Source organism: Accipiter gentilis, chromosome 16 (genome assembly GCF_929443795.1).
Source record: "Accipiter gentilis chromosome 16, bAccGen1.1, whole genome shotgun sequence".
Lineage (NCBI taxonomy): Eukaryota > Metazoa > Chordata > Aves > Accipitriformes > Accipitridae > Astur > Astur gentilis.
Window position 1 is genome coordinate 27,121,788 of NC_064895.1, and position 18,371 is coordinate 27,140,158.

The window sequence follows — 18,371 nt, forward strand, 5'->3', positions numbered from 1 at the left end:
GGCTAAAGAGGCGTGTCTTAACCTTGGCAAGTCAGACTTGCCTCTAAAGAAGTTGATGTCAAAGATGCAGCTGAATCCAGATCTTCTGAGTTCCACTTCAATTTCTTATTCCCTGTTTCTCCTCTCTCCTGCTTTATGGTCACTATTCCTAAGAAAGTACCAGCTTCTGCTGTGGCTTTCCTTAATCTTCCTTTCTTCACTCCCATCTCCCTTATAACACCCAGGAGGAATGTACTGTGCTCACAGTCTTCCGATCCTATCCCTGCTGACGTTCAGAGCCTAAGATCCTACTTTGTGACCCTGGATAAATCCCCTGGCCTTAGTTCCCCACTCATGCAAAGAGTGGGATAGCAGTACTCCTCCCCATTGGAAGCTGTGCACAGAGGCACTCTGCCACAGAGCCTTGTTAAAAAGTTGCTTTTTTCCTAGAGGATGACCCCTGGCCCAGGGAGGCAAGTCTCCTTCTCTGAGGAAGGCCCTGGTCCTTGCTAAGTTCAGGAAACCTGCTAAAGGGTGCTTGGATATCACAGCAGGAGAAACCAGAGAGAGCACTTTGGTCTCAGCACCTGCATCTGAGTCAGCAGTCTCATTAGCAGCTTGCTGTCTTTCAGATCCAGCTCTTTCAGCCCTGCTTGGCCTTCAATCTATTATTTTCCTTTCTAAGGTCATCAGACTCATTCTTTATCTCCTACCGGCTGGCTTTCTTCTCTCTCCCACACTGTGCTTAGACAGACAGTCTGGCTGCATTTCTCTCTGCTTGACTTCTGCTTACAAAACTCCCAGATCCTGCTGCCTGTCCTTGAATTGCAGCCTGGCCCGTCTTGCGTACTGTTGATAACGAGACCAAGGGAAAGACATACAAAAACCCCCTTTTCTGCATGGTGATTGGCTTGGCTCTCTTTTATCTCTTATGTCTGGGAGTACATTTGCACAACCACCTTTTCCTAGATGCCCCCCCCCCCCCCCCCCCCGCTGCTTCTTTTTGCTGCTTCCTTCAGAAAGAGATTAAAATTGTGTTTAAAAGAGAGAACTATGTCAGTGCTACGTATTACAAAACCCACCATTTCACAGCTAATATACATACTATATACATAATACACCAGCACAATCACATCTGTTAAAATGTTTTGAGCACTCCAGATACGGATTTGGCTCCCCATGGCTACTCCTCTCCCTGGGCACAGCACAGGGCAGGGACAACTCCCAAAAGGCAGCGTAGCTGCCGTTTTGGAAGCCAGGAGATTTTAATAGCACGAACATAACACAACCTCACAAGGGGGTGAGGGCCTGACAGAGGCAACACTGCGTTTACGCTGTGGGATGCGGAACGGCCCGGCTGGGCGTGAGGGGGAGGAGGAAGATGGCGGCGGGCTGTGTTGGAGTAGGCCGAAGCGCGCTCAAATCCATAGGAAAACAGGATTAATGCTTTCCACAGCTCCCGGGACTGCTGCTTTTCCCCACTGCGGGGACGAAGCCGCCTCCGTCCGTCCGCTCGTCCGCTCCCCCCGGCCGCCGCTCGGACCGGCCCCACAGGCCGCGCTCCCGCCCTCCCGTTGCCACGGCAACCACCCTCCTAAAGCCGCTCACTGCGCAGGCGCGGAGCGCGGCCGGCTCAGTGCGCATGCGCCTCCCACCCCGAGCCTGCGCACTGGGCGGGCGGTTGCCGTGGAGACGGCGTCGCCGGAGGCCGGGGAGGGCGCGCTTCCGCCGCCATGAGCTCAGAGCCGGGGCCGGGCCTGCCCTTCCTCCCGGGCTGCGCCTTCAGGGACCCCACGGTGAGCGCAGCCGTCCGGTGTACCGTGCCTCCCGGGGACACCCTCCCTCCCCAATTCCCCCGGGGTACCCCTAAGCGCGGTCTGGCCTGGCCTAGCAGGTGACCCCCTGGGAACCGGGCCTCTGGCAGCCCCTGACGACACCCCCTGGGAATCTGGTACTCCCTCAGACCCTCCTCTAACTCGGCAGGAGACCTGGTTCCCCTAAACTCACAGAATATTCCCCCAGGGGACGTTTTGCCCCCGGAACCCACCCCGAGGGAATCTCCTATTCCCTCAGACCACCCTCTGATTCCCCCAAGAGGCCTGGTACCTCCCAAAGTCACCTAATATCCCCGAGAGGACTTGGTGTCCTGGGAACCTGCTACCTCTCAAACTCACCAGGCACCCTTCAGGGGACCTGGTACCCTGTGAAGTGACTCCCAAGGGTCCTGGTGCCCTGTAAACTCATTTGATGCTCCCCAGCAGACTTAATACCCACTGAACAACACCCCCCCCCCCCCCCCCCCCCAGTGGACTTGGTGTTTCCCAAAGCCAACAAATATCTGCTGAACTCACTCCTGGGTGACCTGAACTCTCTGAACCCACCTGGTATCCCCTGACCCCACCCACAGCAGACCTGGTACTCCCTAAGTTCTCCCAATGTAATTGAAAGTCTGTTCCCAGCCAACCGAGTATGCCTGAGCCCACCCTCCAGGGGACATGGTACTCTTAATCTTGTCTCTGAGGAACCCATTGCATCTTGCACCCATCTGATAACCCCTGAAATTGTCCTGATAGCTTTGGAGAGGTAGGTTCTCCCAGCCTCACTTTAGACCCCAAAATCTTTCTCTATAACTGCAGAACTGCTATCTGCAAACTCACCCCATGGAGATTCAGTACCCCTGAATCCATCCAGTAGTTCCCCCGCCAGTTCATGTGATACCCCAAGGGAAGGCATATCCCCAAACTCATTTTACAGTCTTGAAACCTGATTCCCCCAGGAAAACTACTGTTTCTCTGAACCATCTCAGTTTTCCCAAAGGGATGTTGTTCTGAACCTGCTACTCATTCTGATTCTGCCCTGAAGCGGGACCCATAAACTTACCTGATAGCCCCTCAACTGCCTTGCTATAACACTGTCCAAACCTCAAGCAGTCCTCCGTTAGGAATTAATCCCCCAAACCATCCCAGTACAGTTATGTCCTGGACCCGCCCACCACCCTTAGAGGGACAGATACACCCTGAAGTTGCCAATCTTCTGGGCAATCAATACATTCCTGATAGGCCTTCCTCCAAAGCTCTGATACTGCCACAAATGCTCTCCCAGTGTTGCCTGGAGAACTGAATCCTTGACAGTCCACAGGGAACTAATGGTCTGGAACCTGAGAACCTGATAGTCTTCAGAGAACTGGTATCCCTCTGCAGAACTGAAACCACCACAGTCTCTAGGATCATCCCAAGGAAGTGAGGCCCTCTCAGCTGTTCCCAGGTTCCGTGGAAGAAGTAGTGTCATCCTTACCCACTGCACTTGAATTGATACCTAAATGAGGAAGCAACTTCTCCTTTTCCCCATTCCCAATGGCCCACACGTTAAGGATCTGATAACCCCAGATCCTCTCAATATCCTCTTGAGGAAGCACTACCACAGATGAGAACTGATACTCTCTGAGTTCCCTCCAGTACTGTTTTGGAGCTGCTAATAGCTCTGCCCTTCCTTCTCCCTGGGGAAATGATATCCTGAGTCTTGACATCATTGCTCAACTTCAACTCAATGCTACTAACGTCAGCTTGAGAAACCAATATCCTGTCTGCTTCCCTCAGAAGCAATGCTCCCAAACTTTCATAGGGAACAGAGAGACCAGGGCATGCCTTACATTTCCCTGGCATATATCCTCAAGAACAGGCTCTTCCATTTCCATAAGGTTCCGTATTCTGATTGAGGCCACTTCTTCCCCCTGTTCCCTCCCAGTACATCCAAGTTGCCTGGTCATCAGGAGAACAGGCCCCCAGTATGCTTTGGTATTCCAGGATAAGGAACCTCATGCACTTGCATGTGAACTTTTGTCATGGGACATGCTGTGCTGAAAAACAAAAAAAGGCATTAGTATGAAGCATTACAGATTTGGCAAAAAGGATGTTAATTCAGTGGAATTTCTTCAGATACAGACTGGCAGTAACTAAGATTAGGAATTTACATTCTGCATTTTCCCTTTTAAATTGACATTAGTCACCTGATACTGTGAGATGTTATCTGGCATCCATGCTCACTTGGGAAAGCCTGTTGACTCTGGGAGTCTTATGAATATATCAGGCATTTTCTTTAGGCAACTGTGGGGCCTTAAAAGCCTGTGCACTTCTGACAAACACTGATATTGCCCAATTTAAAGACAAACTTCCTGGTTTTCCTTGAATATTTTTCCCACAGCCTTCCCTTGGTATTTATTTAACAGAAGAAAATGGCAGTTCTGTAGCAGGGCTAATGTTTATAAGGCGTTCTGTTAACATGTCTTCAGTAAACTCTCTTGTTTTCACCTGAACCTGTTTTCCTAACTGCTCTGTCCACAGCATTGCAAGATCTGTAGTGCCAGTTTAAAGAGAAAACAGGCAATTATGTGAAATTCAAGTGGGGCCTTGAAGGTATAAATAAGATTAGAGGCTTAACCATGAGGAGTGAGGGAGGGGGTGGAGAAGAAGTGGTTCACATGCCTGAGGTTGGACTGATTGCAAGTCTGGATCTGGAAAAGAGGCTGAAGCTTGTTCCTTCAGTGCTAGAAATGCGTACAATTCTGTTTTACTTGGCAAAAATCAAAGTAAAGTCAGGGATTTTATTATCAGGGGCTCACAATTTCTCCTGCTTTCTCTGGAGCATTAAGTGCTGAAAGCCCAGTGGGACCAGCCAGGCATGGGTTATTTCAAATACTTTCAGGATTGCAGGTGAGATGCCAGGCATAGTGGACTGTACAGAAAGTCAAGTAGCTTGGTGTCACTCAAGTCTGATCCTAACCTTCAGTAGTGAAGAACAGGACTGGACTGACAGAGATCAGGTCCTGTTCACAGCTCTGACATTTTCTTGTTTTGTGTCCTTAAGCAAAACGGAACTTCCTGTGCTGTCTGGATAATTATTTAGCTTGAAGAATGGCTCAATAGCTGGCGTGAGGCAGATAGTGAAGACAGGTGAAAGGATCCAAGAAGCTCAAAACTGAGATTAAACCAACAAAGCAAAAAATAGCAGGTGAATCCTATAGCCAACATTATACAGTGCTCACAAAGATAGAATTCTTCTCGTCTTATGAGGCTTCTCATTAATCTGCTGTAGGGTCTTACATTCTGGTTGTGATTATTTAATGTGTGAGCCTTGCATGGACTGTGGAGAGAGGTGGTGAAACAGCTAATGTGGTTTGGTACATTTCATAACTGCAGTTCTGTGAGCATGACACACCTTGATTTAGCCCAGCAAAGAAAATCCTGTGAACATCATCCCCAGCAGAGGGTTAACAAAATAAACAGCGATGGAAAACACAGAAGGTGCACAAGGTGTAATAGTCAAGGGAGCACCATAAGGCAGTAACAGAGTGAGGTCCCATGGTGCTCTGTACTGTCGTAACACAAAGTAGGGAGCAAAGAGTTTGTGGAGAAATACTAGGGCAGATAGGCACTGAGAATGGTGGCAATAGGGAAACTAAGTGACTTAAGCTCATGGGGAGAGGGTGCCAGTGGTAGGATTTGAGTTCACTCTGATGCTTCGTTCCTCCAGCCACTTACTGTTTTTTCAGCCTTCTTGATCCAAGTGTAAAATCTGATTGTAAATAACTGCTGCAGTAGGTTATAACAAAATGCTGGGGGGGCATTCTGGATATTACACTATTTTACTGTTTTTCTGTGCTTTCAATAGCCGTATCCACTGAGTGCGTGCAGTATTTTAACAGCTGGATTTCCTTTCACAGAAAACATCTTTTCATCGGTCCCAGACACTGGGCTACAAAAATGGATTTGCCTTTTCTCGGCTGCCAACAGTGGGGATCGGTGGCGAGCGACTATATGTGAACCAGCTTTCTCAAGCTGAATTAGATGAATTATCCAACAAGAGACCCACGCTGACCTATGGGCAAGCCAAGCAGGCCCCACCTTCAGGCTTCATTCCAGCACATGTGGCTTTTGACAAAAAGGTATAAAGAAGCTTATTCCAGGAATATCGCTGGCCAAGTTTGGAGACATAAACAGTCAGCTCCAGGGTTCATGGGACAGTGTACAGCAGTTTTCAGATGCCATAGCCCTTAGTCAGAGACAGCTGAACCCCAGACTGAAAGAGGCTTTCTTTGCTCGGGAGGAGGATTATAATACGTAAACGATGTAAGACATTCCCCACAAGTTATGCTAGAGCCTTTCCAGCAGGCATTGGAAAAGAAGTTTGATTAACTCTAAAAAGCTTCAGTTTATAACCATTGCCCTGTAAACCACAGCCTGGCCTTCTGTGTTTCCAAAACTATATTGAGATTGTAACTGAGCTTAAACTGTAAAAGACAGTCTGCAATGGGGACCCTGTTAGACTGTTTTACTGTGGTCTATCTATTTATGCTTGTGTTTGTCACCACAGCGTGTGACAGCCTGTACTGCTCCATTAGTACTTCCTACGTTACATCTTGGTGATCTTATCAGACTAGGAGGTGGCTATGTGTCTGCTTGGAGCAGTCCTGAGCTGACCCTTGATTTTAAATGTGCCAGTGGCACAGACTGCAAGCTGACGAGTGCAGCTGCAGCCACGGACAGAGCAGTCGCTGCAGAGTGTGCGAGGCTCAGCAGACCTGAGTGTGTGCAGAGGTTTTCATGCTGCCAGGCAGGCCTAGAAAGGCAGTCTGCAGCCAACCCTCAGCCCATCTGTGAGACAGTCTGGGGAACAGATGTGCTGTGTTAATTACTGAGGCTATTCCTTCAGAGTAATGTAGATGTTGCCATTTAATCTGTCAGATACTTCTCTGCCCCTTCATCCAAGCCAGAGTAGCAGCAGCGATGCCAGTGCTGCTGGGGGAAGCCACGGTCCCTTTTGAAGTACTTTTGCTGGCTTGTAGGAAATTGCTGGCTTTATCATCTCTTAATTACCCAGGCCTCTGGGTTGATGTAGGCTGGGTGTGCAAGGCCTGATTGGCCACCTACATCCTCTTAGGGGCATTGAATGATCTTGGAAGGAATATTCCTCATACTTCTGCCAAGCACAGGAACTGTGATTGACTGACTGGTTTGTCTCCTTGTTTCTCCAGCACAGATTAGCTTTTGCTGTCACTGCTGAATATATGTGATTTAAGATGACCCATGCAGATTTTAAAATCCACAGATATGGTTGAATCTTTACTAAAATCTCCTGATAACTTCCCTAAATCAGGGTCTGCAACGCTGACAACAGTAAAGGAAGTAATGTATGTCAGAAAATTAGATTACTGGCAGTAACCAAGTACCTGGCAGTAAATTTGTAAAAGGCACATCTTAATAAAAGCCCTCATGATGCCTCTGCCAACAGTCACAGATTAAGATACAGTTGGCTTTGATGCTTTTATAGATTACAATCCAGTAATTTTGCACTACCAAGGCAAATTACAAATAAATTATTGGTCTTAATAGACTAATCATGGTGTTAAAATTGTTTCCTTCTCTCTCTCTTTCTTATATTGCCCCTTTGGCAGATTTTGAAATTTGATGCCTATTTCCAGGAAGATGTTCCTCTCTCTGCAGAAGAGCATTACCGGATCCGCCAAGTGTGTATCTATTACTATTTGGAAGATGACAGCATGTCTGTCATAGAGCCTGTTGTGCAGAACTCTGGTCTTCCTCAAGGCAAACTTATCAGACGCCACAGGGTGCCCAAGAATGACCATGGGGATCATTACCACTGGAAAGATCTGAATCGGGGCATGAACATCACCATGTATGGCAGGACGTACCGCATAGTAGACTGTGACCCATTCACACAGGTGTGTTGCTTGTACAGGGAACACTGACACAAAGAATCCCAGGAGCTACAGGTGCACAGACATGTTAAGAGTCCAGTAGTCTGCATCTGTAGCTTTCACAATATGGTTGCTCACAATCTTTCATTTTGCTTTTTGTGAAGACTTCTTTCTTCTGATAAATGGGGAGTTCAAGGTATGATAGTTGCTGAGGGCACGTTAATTGCTCAGTATTTTTGCCCCAGCGCTGCTGGGATCCCATCCTTTTTCTTCAGGACTTCTTACAATACAAATTCTAAGTTAATTTCTGTGTGTGCAACAGTTTAACTGCTTAGAGTCCAGATGAAACATTGTGCATATGTGAGAGAGAAATTACTGATCCTAACTCTTTTCTGACTTAATACTCCTCTGTTAAGAATAGGGGAAGGGAGTGCAGTCAGTAACTCTGCACCCATCTACAGCCAAGCCAGAAGAGCGGTCATGATCCGTGGGTTGAGAATCATGGTATGAACTGACCTTTCTAAGAGAGCTTACTCATTGCCTGCTTTTCTATTTCTGGCTATTTCTGTACCAGAAAATGTGATAATAACAATCCAATATCAAGTAATAACAAATACCAGTATACTGGTATCCTGTTAGATTGTCCCCAGTATAATCTCAGCCCTGGTCAACTACTATTCTTCCAAGCAATTTCCAGGAGTGGTCCAGAGGTTAGAATGCTCCAGTGACCATTCCCAATAGGTGAGTTACATGCAGCCAACCTGTCCTGGAGGCTGAGAGAGTTTAGATGCAGGTTGTTCCTTGCCAGTTGGCCTCAGTGCCCAGGAATGTTCCCAAGCATGTATAATATATTGGTATATATGTGGCTGTTGAGAACATGTGGAGCCAGCTCTGCTGGAACTGGATGAGTGTTAAAGTCAGTTCACATCAGATGAAGAGCTGGTTCTCATGTAAATGTTGGCTGGTTAATGGAAAACATTAAATGAGCTACATGGGTCTACATCTCAAGGCCACTAGTCTACTTATTGTTAACTGGCATCCTCCAGACCAGAAAATAGTTAGTCTGAAAGTGTGAGCCTGCTTTGTGAGTCTTCAGGGTGATCTTACATGCTTGTTGGAGGTGTTTGCATAGGTGCTTCCTGCGCTGAATGTTTTCATGGGCCACTTCCCAAGGCCAAAAAGGGAAGAAATCCCTTGACTTCAGAAGTTGTTTTGGGTGACTGATGTAAGTACACAAGTAATACCCTAGAGTTTGTTGATGCATCTAAGGTAAGAAAAAACTCTCTTTATAAACAGATTGTCCTCTCTCTGTGGCAAAACTACTCCTCCTGAAAGATGGACTGAAGCTGCCACTCTGGAACATATCCTTGTGGCTCGAAGGGCCTTGGTGAGCCTAGTGTGGGTAACGTTAACTTCCACTGTCTGACACTGGGGAGCCCTAGGTCTCTTGCAAATTCCAACTGACTACATCTGCGGTTATACACTAATTTAATTTTTTTCGTTTACATAAAAGAGGCCAACTGACAGTTTTCCTCCATTTAAAGCCCTAAGGCCAAGGAAAACTGTGGTCAAGTAAAATCTGAGTTAGGATGTTGAGGACAGGACTGCCCTGAGTAATTAAAGGGCAAGGAAAGCTGAGAAACAGCTTAAACAGAAACATCTTGGTCATCTTCTGTTATATTTGCTATTGCAGTAGAACTAATACTCCTATGGCCTGGTGGTCTGTGAGGAATGAACTTGCAGTATTCTGACAACACTCATCTCAGCCCATCTGTAATCTCTAGTTACGTCTTACCTTCAGAACTCACGGCAGCATTAATACCTCAGATGACCTTCCTAGGTGTTCCTGGAGAGCCAAGGAATTGAACTGAACCCTCCAGAGAAAATGATTTTTGATCCTTACACAGAACTGCGTCGGATGCCTATGCGCAAGTACATCACACCATCAGATTTCGACCAACTCAAACAGTTTCTGACTTACGACAAGCAGGTGAGAGAACTGGTAGTGATTACCCACATTACAGACTATATATGTTATTGAAAGCTGAGTCTTGTGAGTGTCTGCAACCTTACCATTCTAAAAAATCTCAGTCTGCTGAACAGACTCCACATTTGCTCCTTTCTTGGCTTTAGTGAGAAACAAAACTTTTTATGTTTTTGCTGGGCTTTGTGCCTTGTAAACAGCTTCTTTTTGGATTGCAGAGCCTATGCTCTAGATCCGCCGTTTCTCTCTTGCTTTCTCTTGGGATGAAGCAAGCCACCTGCCTTGGGAAGTTAGCAGGTGAGGCCAGGTGCAGTTCTAATATGAATGGGCATGCTGCATCCACTCCTCTCTTACCCCAAAATTTTGATGCCATGTGCCAGGGTGGACAATTTCAGACAAACACAAATCCCACTTGCTCTGACTGAATTCTCCCTGTGCATACAGTTGACTAACACTCTCCTCCCTGCTCCTCTGGATCTTCTTTTTATCTAGCAACAGTGTAAGAAACCCTATAGACTACATCTATACTAGAAAATAAAACAGCCAGGACATGACCTGAGTTCTGGATATTGTCCCTGGTCAGCTATCAATCAAATGGTTCCTGGCTATCAGCTAGGTGTTAGCACAGGCCAGGATCATATTCAGTTGCCATTTTGATTATGGGCACCCTGTTTTGAGGGGAGCAGACAGTTTTGCTGTGTGGATGCGAGCTGGGCCATGCCTGCCATTTTACTACCAGTTTAGCCTTGGTGACTCAAGTCTGTGCTGGGCCAACTCTGCCTGCAATGGCTATTGGGCTGCCTGTTTAGGAGCTGTACCTTGGGGAACTCTTGAGCATTGCAGTGTGAGGAGTTTGATTTCTGTGGCATTAAAAGATGATATTTCCACTAGGCAGAAATAAGATGGGGTCTGCAGTGAATGCAGTCTCTTCAGGAGTGCCGAGTGCATTCCCCTCTGCCTTCCTCAGCATGAGAGTGGAAAAGAATTGTCCATGACACCTCTAAGAGGTTTAAGAGTCAAAACAAGATTCTGTCTTGCTGTATTAAGTTTCATTATAAAAATCACTTCCCTTAAGGCTACTTCCCTACTCATTCCTGGGCAATTATTTTCTGCTGCTTTTTAATCACAGTCCCCTCCCCCCCCCCATTTTTCCTCATGCTTCCTGAACTAAATTTCTTGTCTTAGCATAAACTGTTCTCTTTCACTTGCTGCTGCCAAGGTAAGCCAGGCCTGTCCAGCTCTCCAGGCCCCTGCTGCCCTTCCCACTGCTGCCTCAGCAGCTCATTCATCCCAGTGCCCACAGTACAAGGGCTTAGTTCTTCCACACCTGGCAGAGAAGATTGGTGAGATGCCTCTAATCACCCAACCCATTTCAAACCACTTCATTTGGACAAAGCATGAGTAATTCTAATCCATGTTTGTCTTCTCTGCCTCTTTTTTCTCCACCCCAGGTCCTTCGCTTCTACGCCATGTGGGATGACACTGACAGCGTCTTTGGTGAGAACAGGACATACATAATCCATTACTACTTGGCAGATGACACAGTGGAGGTTCGGGAGGTCTACAAGCAAAATGATGGTAGAGACCCATTCCCAATACTGATAAAACGCCAACGCTTGCCCAAAACCTTTGTGGACAAGAAAAGTAAGTTTAGATTGGCCAGCACATCTCTTTGTGCTAAAATGCCTTGGTGGGTAGACACATATGTGGTGGCTGTGTCAGAGGTACAGTGAGTCTGGAGAACTTTTGCTGAGAACATTCCAAATGTCATCAGTTATTGGCCAAAGAAAAGTTCTTTAAATGATCATTAAATTCTTTATCTTTTGGGAAACAGTGGCAGGATAGCAGTATCAACAGCTCCCTGGAGCTGTTTATAAAGCTTGTTTTTGTGTCTCTTTTCACGAGGAAATGTTAACATCTACCTGATTGATTTCTTTTTCCTTTTGATGCCTTGTCCTTAGAGACCTTCCCAAGCTGTGTGCTGGAGATCTCTGATCAGGAAGTACTTGAGTGGTACACAGCGAAAGATTTTGCTGTTGGCAAACCTACCACCCTCCTTGGACGCACCTTCTTCATCTATGATTGCGATGAGTTCACACGAAACTTCTATCGTGACAAATTTGGCATCACAGACTTCCAGCCAGTGGAAATAAAGAAGAAACCACTTGAGGAAGTTCCACGGGTACTGCAAACCATTTCTCAAAGGAAGAGAGGGAAGGAAGCAGCTGTTATAAGCTCTTATAGTAAAGTATATGTTCAGCTTAGTAAGAACTTACAGTAAACAAGTTCAGCTTAAAGAAAAGAGCAAGTAACTTGAAAAAAATGAGGCAAGAGTGGTCATAATTTATATAAAAATGAAAGTCCTCTGAAACTGTTGATTTCTAATAGTGGAAAGGACAAAGCACTTGCTAATAGTGATAGAAAGAACCCTGGTTATGTCTATACTAGAAAATTAAAGAATGTCAGGATCTGTTTTTGGCTGGGAAGCCAACTTGCACAGTCTGGCTGCACTCATACTACTAAAGTCTCCTTCACCCTCTAAAACAGGGTTGCAAAGTCCAGCTCCCTACTGGGAATGGTTACAGCTCTTGTTACCTCCCAAACTGAGCCTAGGAATGGTTTGGAGCACCTGGCGTAGACCACAAACATAACAGTTAACAGTGTAACCATATAGATGACTGAGTTCCTGTGCACAGGAAGGTTTAGTTATCAGTATAGCCACAGTCTCTTTATTTAGAGAAATCACCTGGCTTTCTGAATTTCAGATTTTCTTAATTGTCTTAAGTATTGTCTATGGCCAGGCTAGTAGCATTTCTGCTGGGCAGGATGTCACAGCTATTGCTACCTGGTGAGAGAAGATTTTTTCCAAACAGATGTTTTTTCTGATAAGCTGTCTTGCAGACATTGTCTTGTTCTTAGTTTCAGCTGTTTATGCTTGATATCTCCTCTGGATGCAGGTAATTCCTCCCTACAATGGTTTTGGCATCCTTGAAGATTCTCTTCAGAACTGCTTTTCTCTGCTTCCAAAGCCTCCTCGGAAAGATATAATGAAGATACTAGAGAATGACCACAAGGTGCTGCGATACCAGGTGGCCCTCGTAAGTGCCTTCCTTGACAGTATAGTGCCAGCTTATGTTGTAGAGTCAGAAGGATGGGAGTAACAGCCCGCTCAGACAAGGCTGTTAGCAAATTCTCCTCTGTGCTGTTGGGAAAAGAGAGTTCCGCAAGCCAACATGAGTGCCCCGCAGGGGATGCCGTTAGGTTATTGTGTACTTGCTGTGACAATTAGTGGCATGCAAAGGTAGAAAAAAACAAGACCAGAAAGTATAAAACAGACATGCTACAAACCCACAGCCATTTATGGAAAAACTCCCACTGACATCAGCATGTGACAGATGGCCCTAACTGAAACAGCATTGCAACTGGGCACTGTGCCTCTGCCTGCCTTCAACCGCTGCCATGAGCGTGAGCTTGCTGTCTCTCCGCTGCTGGCGCCCAGCATCTGTCCTTCTCCAGGCTAGTCCTGGCCGCAGCAGCCAGCAAGGGGCTGTGCTAGCAGAGCAGCCAAATGCCAGCACAGAAGCTGGGGAGTCCACGGGGATGGTGCTTTCCGCCCACAACAGCATTCAGGCCCTCGCCTTTGTGCCAGCTTTACAGTTGGTTTATGCAAGGAGCCTCTGGCACATCCAGTAGTAGCAATGGCATTTCCTGTGCTGCCTGGTGCCTGCCCTCTCCAAACACTCAGAGTGAATAAGGGCTGATTTCTTTTCCCTATTGTGCGGGAGTTCCTAAAGGTCACAGCTGATGAGTTCAGATCCACTTAATTTTCAACTAAGCAAGTAAGCCTAGTGGTGTGTCAGGGGAGTGTCTTCCTGTGACTAAGAGCTGGAAGTAGCACCAGCCTCTCTCAGGCACTCATTGTAACGAAAAATGTAACTTTAATACTAAATTTTACAGCCAGTCTCTCTCTCTCTGATGAATCATTCTATACAGGATATTCCTTTCTCTTGGATTACTCAGTCTGTGGAAACACTGAATATACTTGGTCACTGCAACCCAGATTCTGCTTTTGTTAGCCTGACTAGAGCAAGTAACTTTTGAAATTCAGACATTTAATGCTGTCTAGGGCTTTGTTATGCTATGTCAGCATATCTGTAGCTTTTGGCCTATATCAAGCGCTTTGTTTAGTCAGCTATAAAAAAAAAAAAGCTGTGAACTCTGGGTGCTTATGAGTACATTACTAGGTGCTCCTAAGCACCCCAGGAAAGAAAAACCTGGTTCAAATGTTCTTTTCCAAAGCCACTACCTTTCCTCTAGGAATCACCAAACCCCGAGGACAGAAAGCGTCGTTTCATCCTCTCTTATTTCCTCTCCGATGACATGATCAGCATCTATGAACCCCCAGTCCGTAACTCTGGCATCATTGGAGGCAAATACTTAGGAAAGACCAGAGTCGCCAAACCAGGCTCTGCTACAGAGAATGCCACATACTATGAGCCCTCTGACCTCACCATCGGTTCTACAATTGAAGGTAAAATGCAGCCTGGATTGATAATACTCTCTGAGCAGTGTTGGTTTTCAGTGCCTGCTCCACTATGTCATTTATTGCATGGACAGTGCATATACCTTCCTTCACTTGAAAGATCTGTTCCTTCTGGCTCTCATCACATTTGAGTTTCCAGATCACCAGCTGGTGTACATTGATATAACTCTGTTACTGTCAATGTTTGGACCTTTGACAAAATTAGGAAAAAAGAGCTACATTCTCCATAGTATGTGTTCAGTTTCCATTTTGGGACCTGCCAGGATTCACAGGATACAAGCTATGTTAGATGACTTCCAGTAGCAAAGGCTTATCCTGTAAGGAAAATCTATCCTGTAAGGAAAAATAAATGTAATACTGAAATATTTAGAAACACACCAGTGCTAACGCGGGAGTCATTTTAGGCCCAAGCACAGGGCCTTTGCTCTCAGCAGCTGCTTTTCTTGCAGCAAAACTCCCTTTGAGTCAGTGAAACTATTCTCATTTCAAGGACTGAAACAGCAGAGCTCGCTCAAACCTGAGCCCAGCCACAAGAGAGAAACCATGCTCTCTCCTGGATGATGAAGTGACTTACCCATGCTGAAAGGCAAGTAACACTGCTTTCTTTAATGCTTCTTCCCCAGTGTTTGGCCACAGGTTTGTTATCACTGACGCTGATGAATATGTGCTTAATTATATGGAGAGCAATGCAGAGAGTTTCCCTGCAGCAACACTGCAGTCACTGAGGGATCATTTTCGCCCACGGCAGGTGGTAAAGGAGACTGCCAACAGGTAAGCTTCAAAGGATGGCATTGTGGAGCTAAATAAGACTCAGGGTTGAAAGCTAAGGGCATTTCCAGCAGCCTCCATGGGCTCCAGCATGCTGTCTAATGGCTGCTCGGCTGATTATTCAATTCCAAGAGCCTGTGTCTGGACACATACAGAGGTGGTCAAGTATGTACTATATAATGTTGTGGCTGCTGCTGACCTGAAAACCTTGCGGGACAACTCTGGCTCAGCAGCAGAGATATTTTCAGCTAAATGGACACAGTCATCTTTTCCCAAAAGACAGCAGTTAACTGTAACATGCTGCTAACAATATCTGCATGAGCCACTAGACAGTTGCAGGCTCAGCGGATGGTTGGTGGAGTCTTTTTTCATTTGCTCTGGCTGTTCTTATCAGCCCATCAAAGCCTAGACCACATCCTCTTTTTTAGCTGTCTGGACCCATTTTGGGTGACCCAGAAACAACTCTGTTACCCTACAACACACTTTGGAGTCAGTTGGTATCATGGTAGTTCAAGGGCTCATGTTGAAACTAGGATGGCATAGAGTTCCTGGAACTAAATGGAACACACAAGAAAACGCTCCTTGTCCCAGAGCACTTGCAGACAAAAGGTGCATGGGGGAAATGTCCTGCAAACAGAAAACAGTTTACCTAAATTTCCAAGATCAGGAGTGAGCTTCATCTCCATGTCCAAGCTGAGATGAGCTTGCCACAAAAACCAAGCACCCCAGAAGCCTGCTGTGTGTTCAGAAATACAGTCTGGCTAGCCATGGCGGGCAGCCAGCTCACAAGTGTCACAGTAAGGCTGCCAGAAGTAGCTTTTACATGAAGCCCCGTTCTTCCTTTCTTCTACAGTGACATCCCTATGCTTGGGACCAGCAAGCAGGAACTGGATGAATTACTTGTGCAGGTTCGGGAAGAGCTGAAGCTCCATAATTACTTGAACAACAAGAACATTCGGGAGGCATTTCTTCAGTGCGACAAGAATGGCTCTGGCATCCTGGACAAAGCAAAATTTTTAGCCCTTTGCGACAGCTTGAGTGTGCCAACCAATGCCATTCTTGTTAACAAGGTAAGAAGGAAGGGGTACTGTGCATATTGAATTCCCCTCCTACAGCTCTTCCAGAAGAGCTCTTCTACAAACCCTACCAACCCTAGCCAGGCAAGACCAACAGCTCATCTCAGAGATGAGCAGGAGAGGTTGTGTGTCATGATAGAGATCAGGCACAGGCTACTGCAGCATTACTGAGTGTCTGTCATGACATAAGCACACCTGGGCTTGAGTAGAGATGACACTGACGTGCTTAGGGAATGAGCCTTAGGAAAGCTTAGACGCATTCTAGATTTAACAGCAACTGAACTGAAGATTTGAGAACCAAATATTATATATAAAAAAAAGAAATTAGAATCATAACCACTTGGTTAGCACAAGTAAAACATAGGCTTGCTGGGCACTATGAGCAACAGCACATGGAGATGACAGTCTGCATAGCAGAAAATGTGAGGGAAACTGAAGGGAAAAATTCATGCAGCGGGGATGGAGGATACTTTCAGGAGTATGACTGGCAAGGATGCTTTCTTAGCATAATATGATATGTAGTAGATTAGTGGCCAATAATGGCAGACTCAGAGTTTAAAGAAATCTAGAAACCAGAGGGAGTATTTCCCTTGCTAAAAAAAGAAACATTTTCTAAACCAGCCAACCGTGGGCATCACAGCTGTGGTTAGAAAGGTGCACAGGTGGGGTACTTATGTCTCCAAAAGTGCAGTGAATAAAGGTCTTCGACCAGCACCCGGGGCCTTACTGTACTAGACTTCACCGGAGACCACTCTGCCCTGAGGGAGTTACAGCGTGGTGACAGTCCTTCCTGCTTCCACTTCGAGAACGGGAGACAAAGTGACATGCCCAAGAGCACGTGGAGAACCTGTGACAATTGAGGTTAAACCTCCATGTTTGAATCCCCATCTAGGACCTATACACAAAAGCATCCCTTTTCTCTCTTGAATTCTTAATAAAACTGTGCACAGAGCCCTCGAATTTGTGGCGGTGCTATAAGTTAAACATATGGCAGATTGTTAACTACTGTCTGGATTGGAGACAAGCACAGCTGTCAGTCACACAAGAGCAACCCTAGCAAAACTGTCTCCAGGCGACAAGGGAAGAAGAATCCTTTCAAGGAACTGTGATATTAGACCCTTTCCATCTCCCTGGGTGTCAGAAGGAGATTAGTTATGCAATTAAAGAAACAAAAGCTCTCTTTCTTCCCCTTAAGCACACAAAGGCTATAGCTCTGTAACACAATGCAGGGTCAGGCACAGATACCAGAACTGTCTCATTAGTAGGGCTGTCGCTGAGCTCAATTATCTGTGTCTCCACTTTATGCTGTGTGCACACACCAAAGCAACACTAGTGAACAGTAACTGTTCAGATATGCTGCCCCCATCCCACTTTTGGCAGAGATTTCTATGGGGTTTCTGAAAGATTTGCTGTGGCCTATGTCAGTCTGTGGCCATGCTTTATTTTTCTGTGGATCTATTGCCACTGAGGTGATACTCAGAAGGCAATTGAGATTAAACTCAAACACTTTAACTCTTCTCGTTGCATAGATCAGTGTCATCTATAAGCATTCAAGGTTACCTGTGATTCAGGACTACTAAGGCAGTAGGCTCTTCCACACAGGGGAATAAGATCTGCTCTGTCTCTGGGCACTTTCCCCTAAAAACCCAAATTTGCAGCTTCTTCCAAATCTTTATGGTGTTTGTTGTGTTTGTTTTTTTCCCTCCAGCTGATTGACCTATGTTCTTGTGGAGAAGACAAGATAAACTACCATGACTTCCTTCGAGCCTTCCCCTCGTGATCTTTGCCCAGAAGCCAAAAGTGCAAGACCAGCATTAAAATTCTTAGCTGACTTGACTTTAAGACATTGTACTTCAAAAAGGATGCTCTAGTCTTCACCTTTGCTTCACTCACTCTCCACCTTCCATTCTCACTAGAGCCAGCTAATTTCACCTTCATTTTGTTAACATTTTTTTCTTTCCTAACCTTTCCCTGCCCTTTTAGCCACCACCAACTCAGCCTCACAACTGCTGGATATTGAAATGAAACTCAGAGGAGAAAAAACTTCAGAGAACCAAAGCCAGGTTCTCCTGTTTATCTCTCAACTTTCTAATGTAGTACAGCAAGGTTTGCTAGAGCTAAAGCTCTCTACAGCCTGGAATGATAACCACTTTAGATTTCTCTTACAGAGTCAAAAGGGACCTTTCACCTTCAAGCAGCAAAGACTGCCAGTTTAAATTGTTATTTGCATTGCAAGAAGATCTAAGAGCCCTGCCACGGACCATGATAAACTCACGCTTGCTAGTCTGAATGTAAGCAAGCCATGCA

The 18,371-nt window shown here is 45.9% G+C and overlaps 2 protein-coding genes across 5 annotated transcripts in view; one reads left to right on the plus strand and one right to left on the minus strand.

Annotated features, from left to right (window-relative positions):
• Positions 1-1,673: 1,673 nt before the first annotated feature.
• EFHC1 (EF-hand domain containing 1) lies at positions 1,674-18,280 on the plus strand. Of its 3 annotated transcripts, XM_049818537.1 has the most exons (11): positions 1,674-1,775; positions 5,699-5,920; positions 7,430-7,717; positions 9,534-9,683; positions 11,129-11,321; positions 11,639-11,859; positions 12,635-12,775; positions 13,995-14,208; positions 14,844-14,991; positions 15,842-16,058; positions 17,773-18,280. In XM_049818537.1, the coding sequence occupies exons 1-11, from the start codon at positions 1,713-1,715 to the stop codon at positions 17,842-17,844; spliced, it is 1,929 nt and encodes a 642-aa protein (XP_049674494.1). In that variant the 5' UTR covers positions 1,674-1,712; the 3' UTR covers positions 17,845-18,280. The 3 variants fall into 3 exon arrangements, with proteins under 3 accessions (XP_049674494.1, XP_049674495.1, XP_049674496.1); XM_049818538.1 differs by lacking the exon at positions 17,773-18,280 and having other exon boundaries at positions 14,844-15,919; XM_049818539.1 differs by lacking the exon at positions 1,674-1,775 and having other exon boundaries at positions 5,840-7,717.
• The window catches only part of TRAM2 (translocation associated membrane protein 2), a 39,531-nt gene continuing 22,928 nt past the window's right edge, over positions 1,769-18,371 (minus strand). The window contains exon 12 of one of the 2 annotated variants that reach the window (XR_007508300.1): positions 1,769-3,835. The gene's annotated coding sequence lies outside the window, so the exon portion shown is untranslated. Of the gene's footprint in view, positions 3,836-11,854; positions 11,876-18,371 lie in introns of those variants that run through there. The other variant, XR_007508301.1, reaches the window with a different exon arrangement.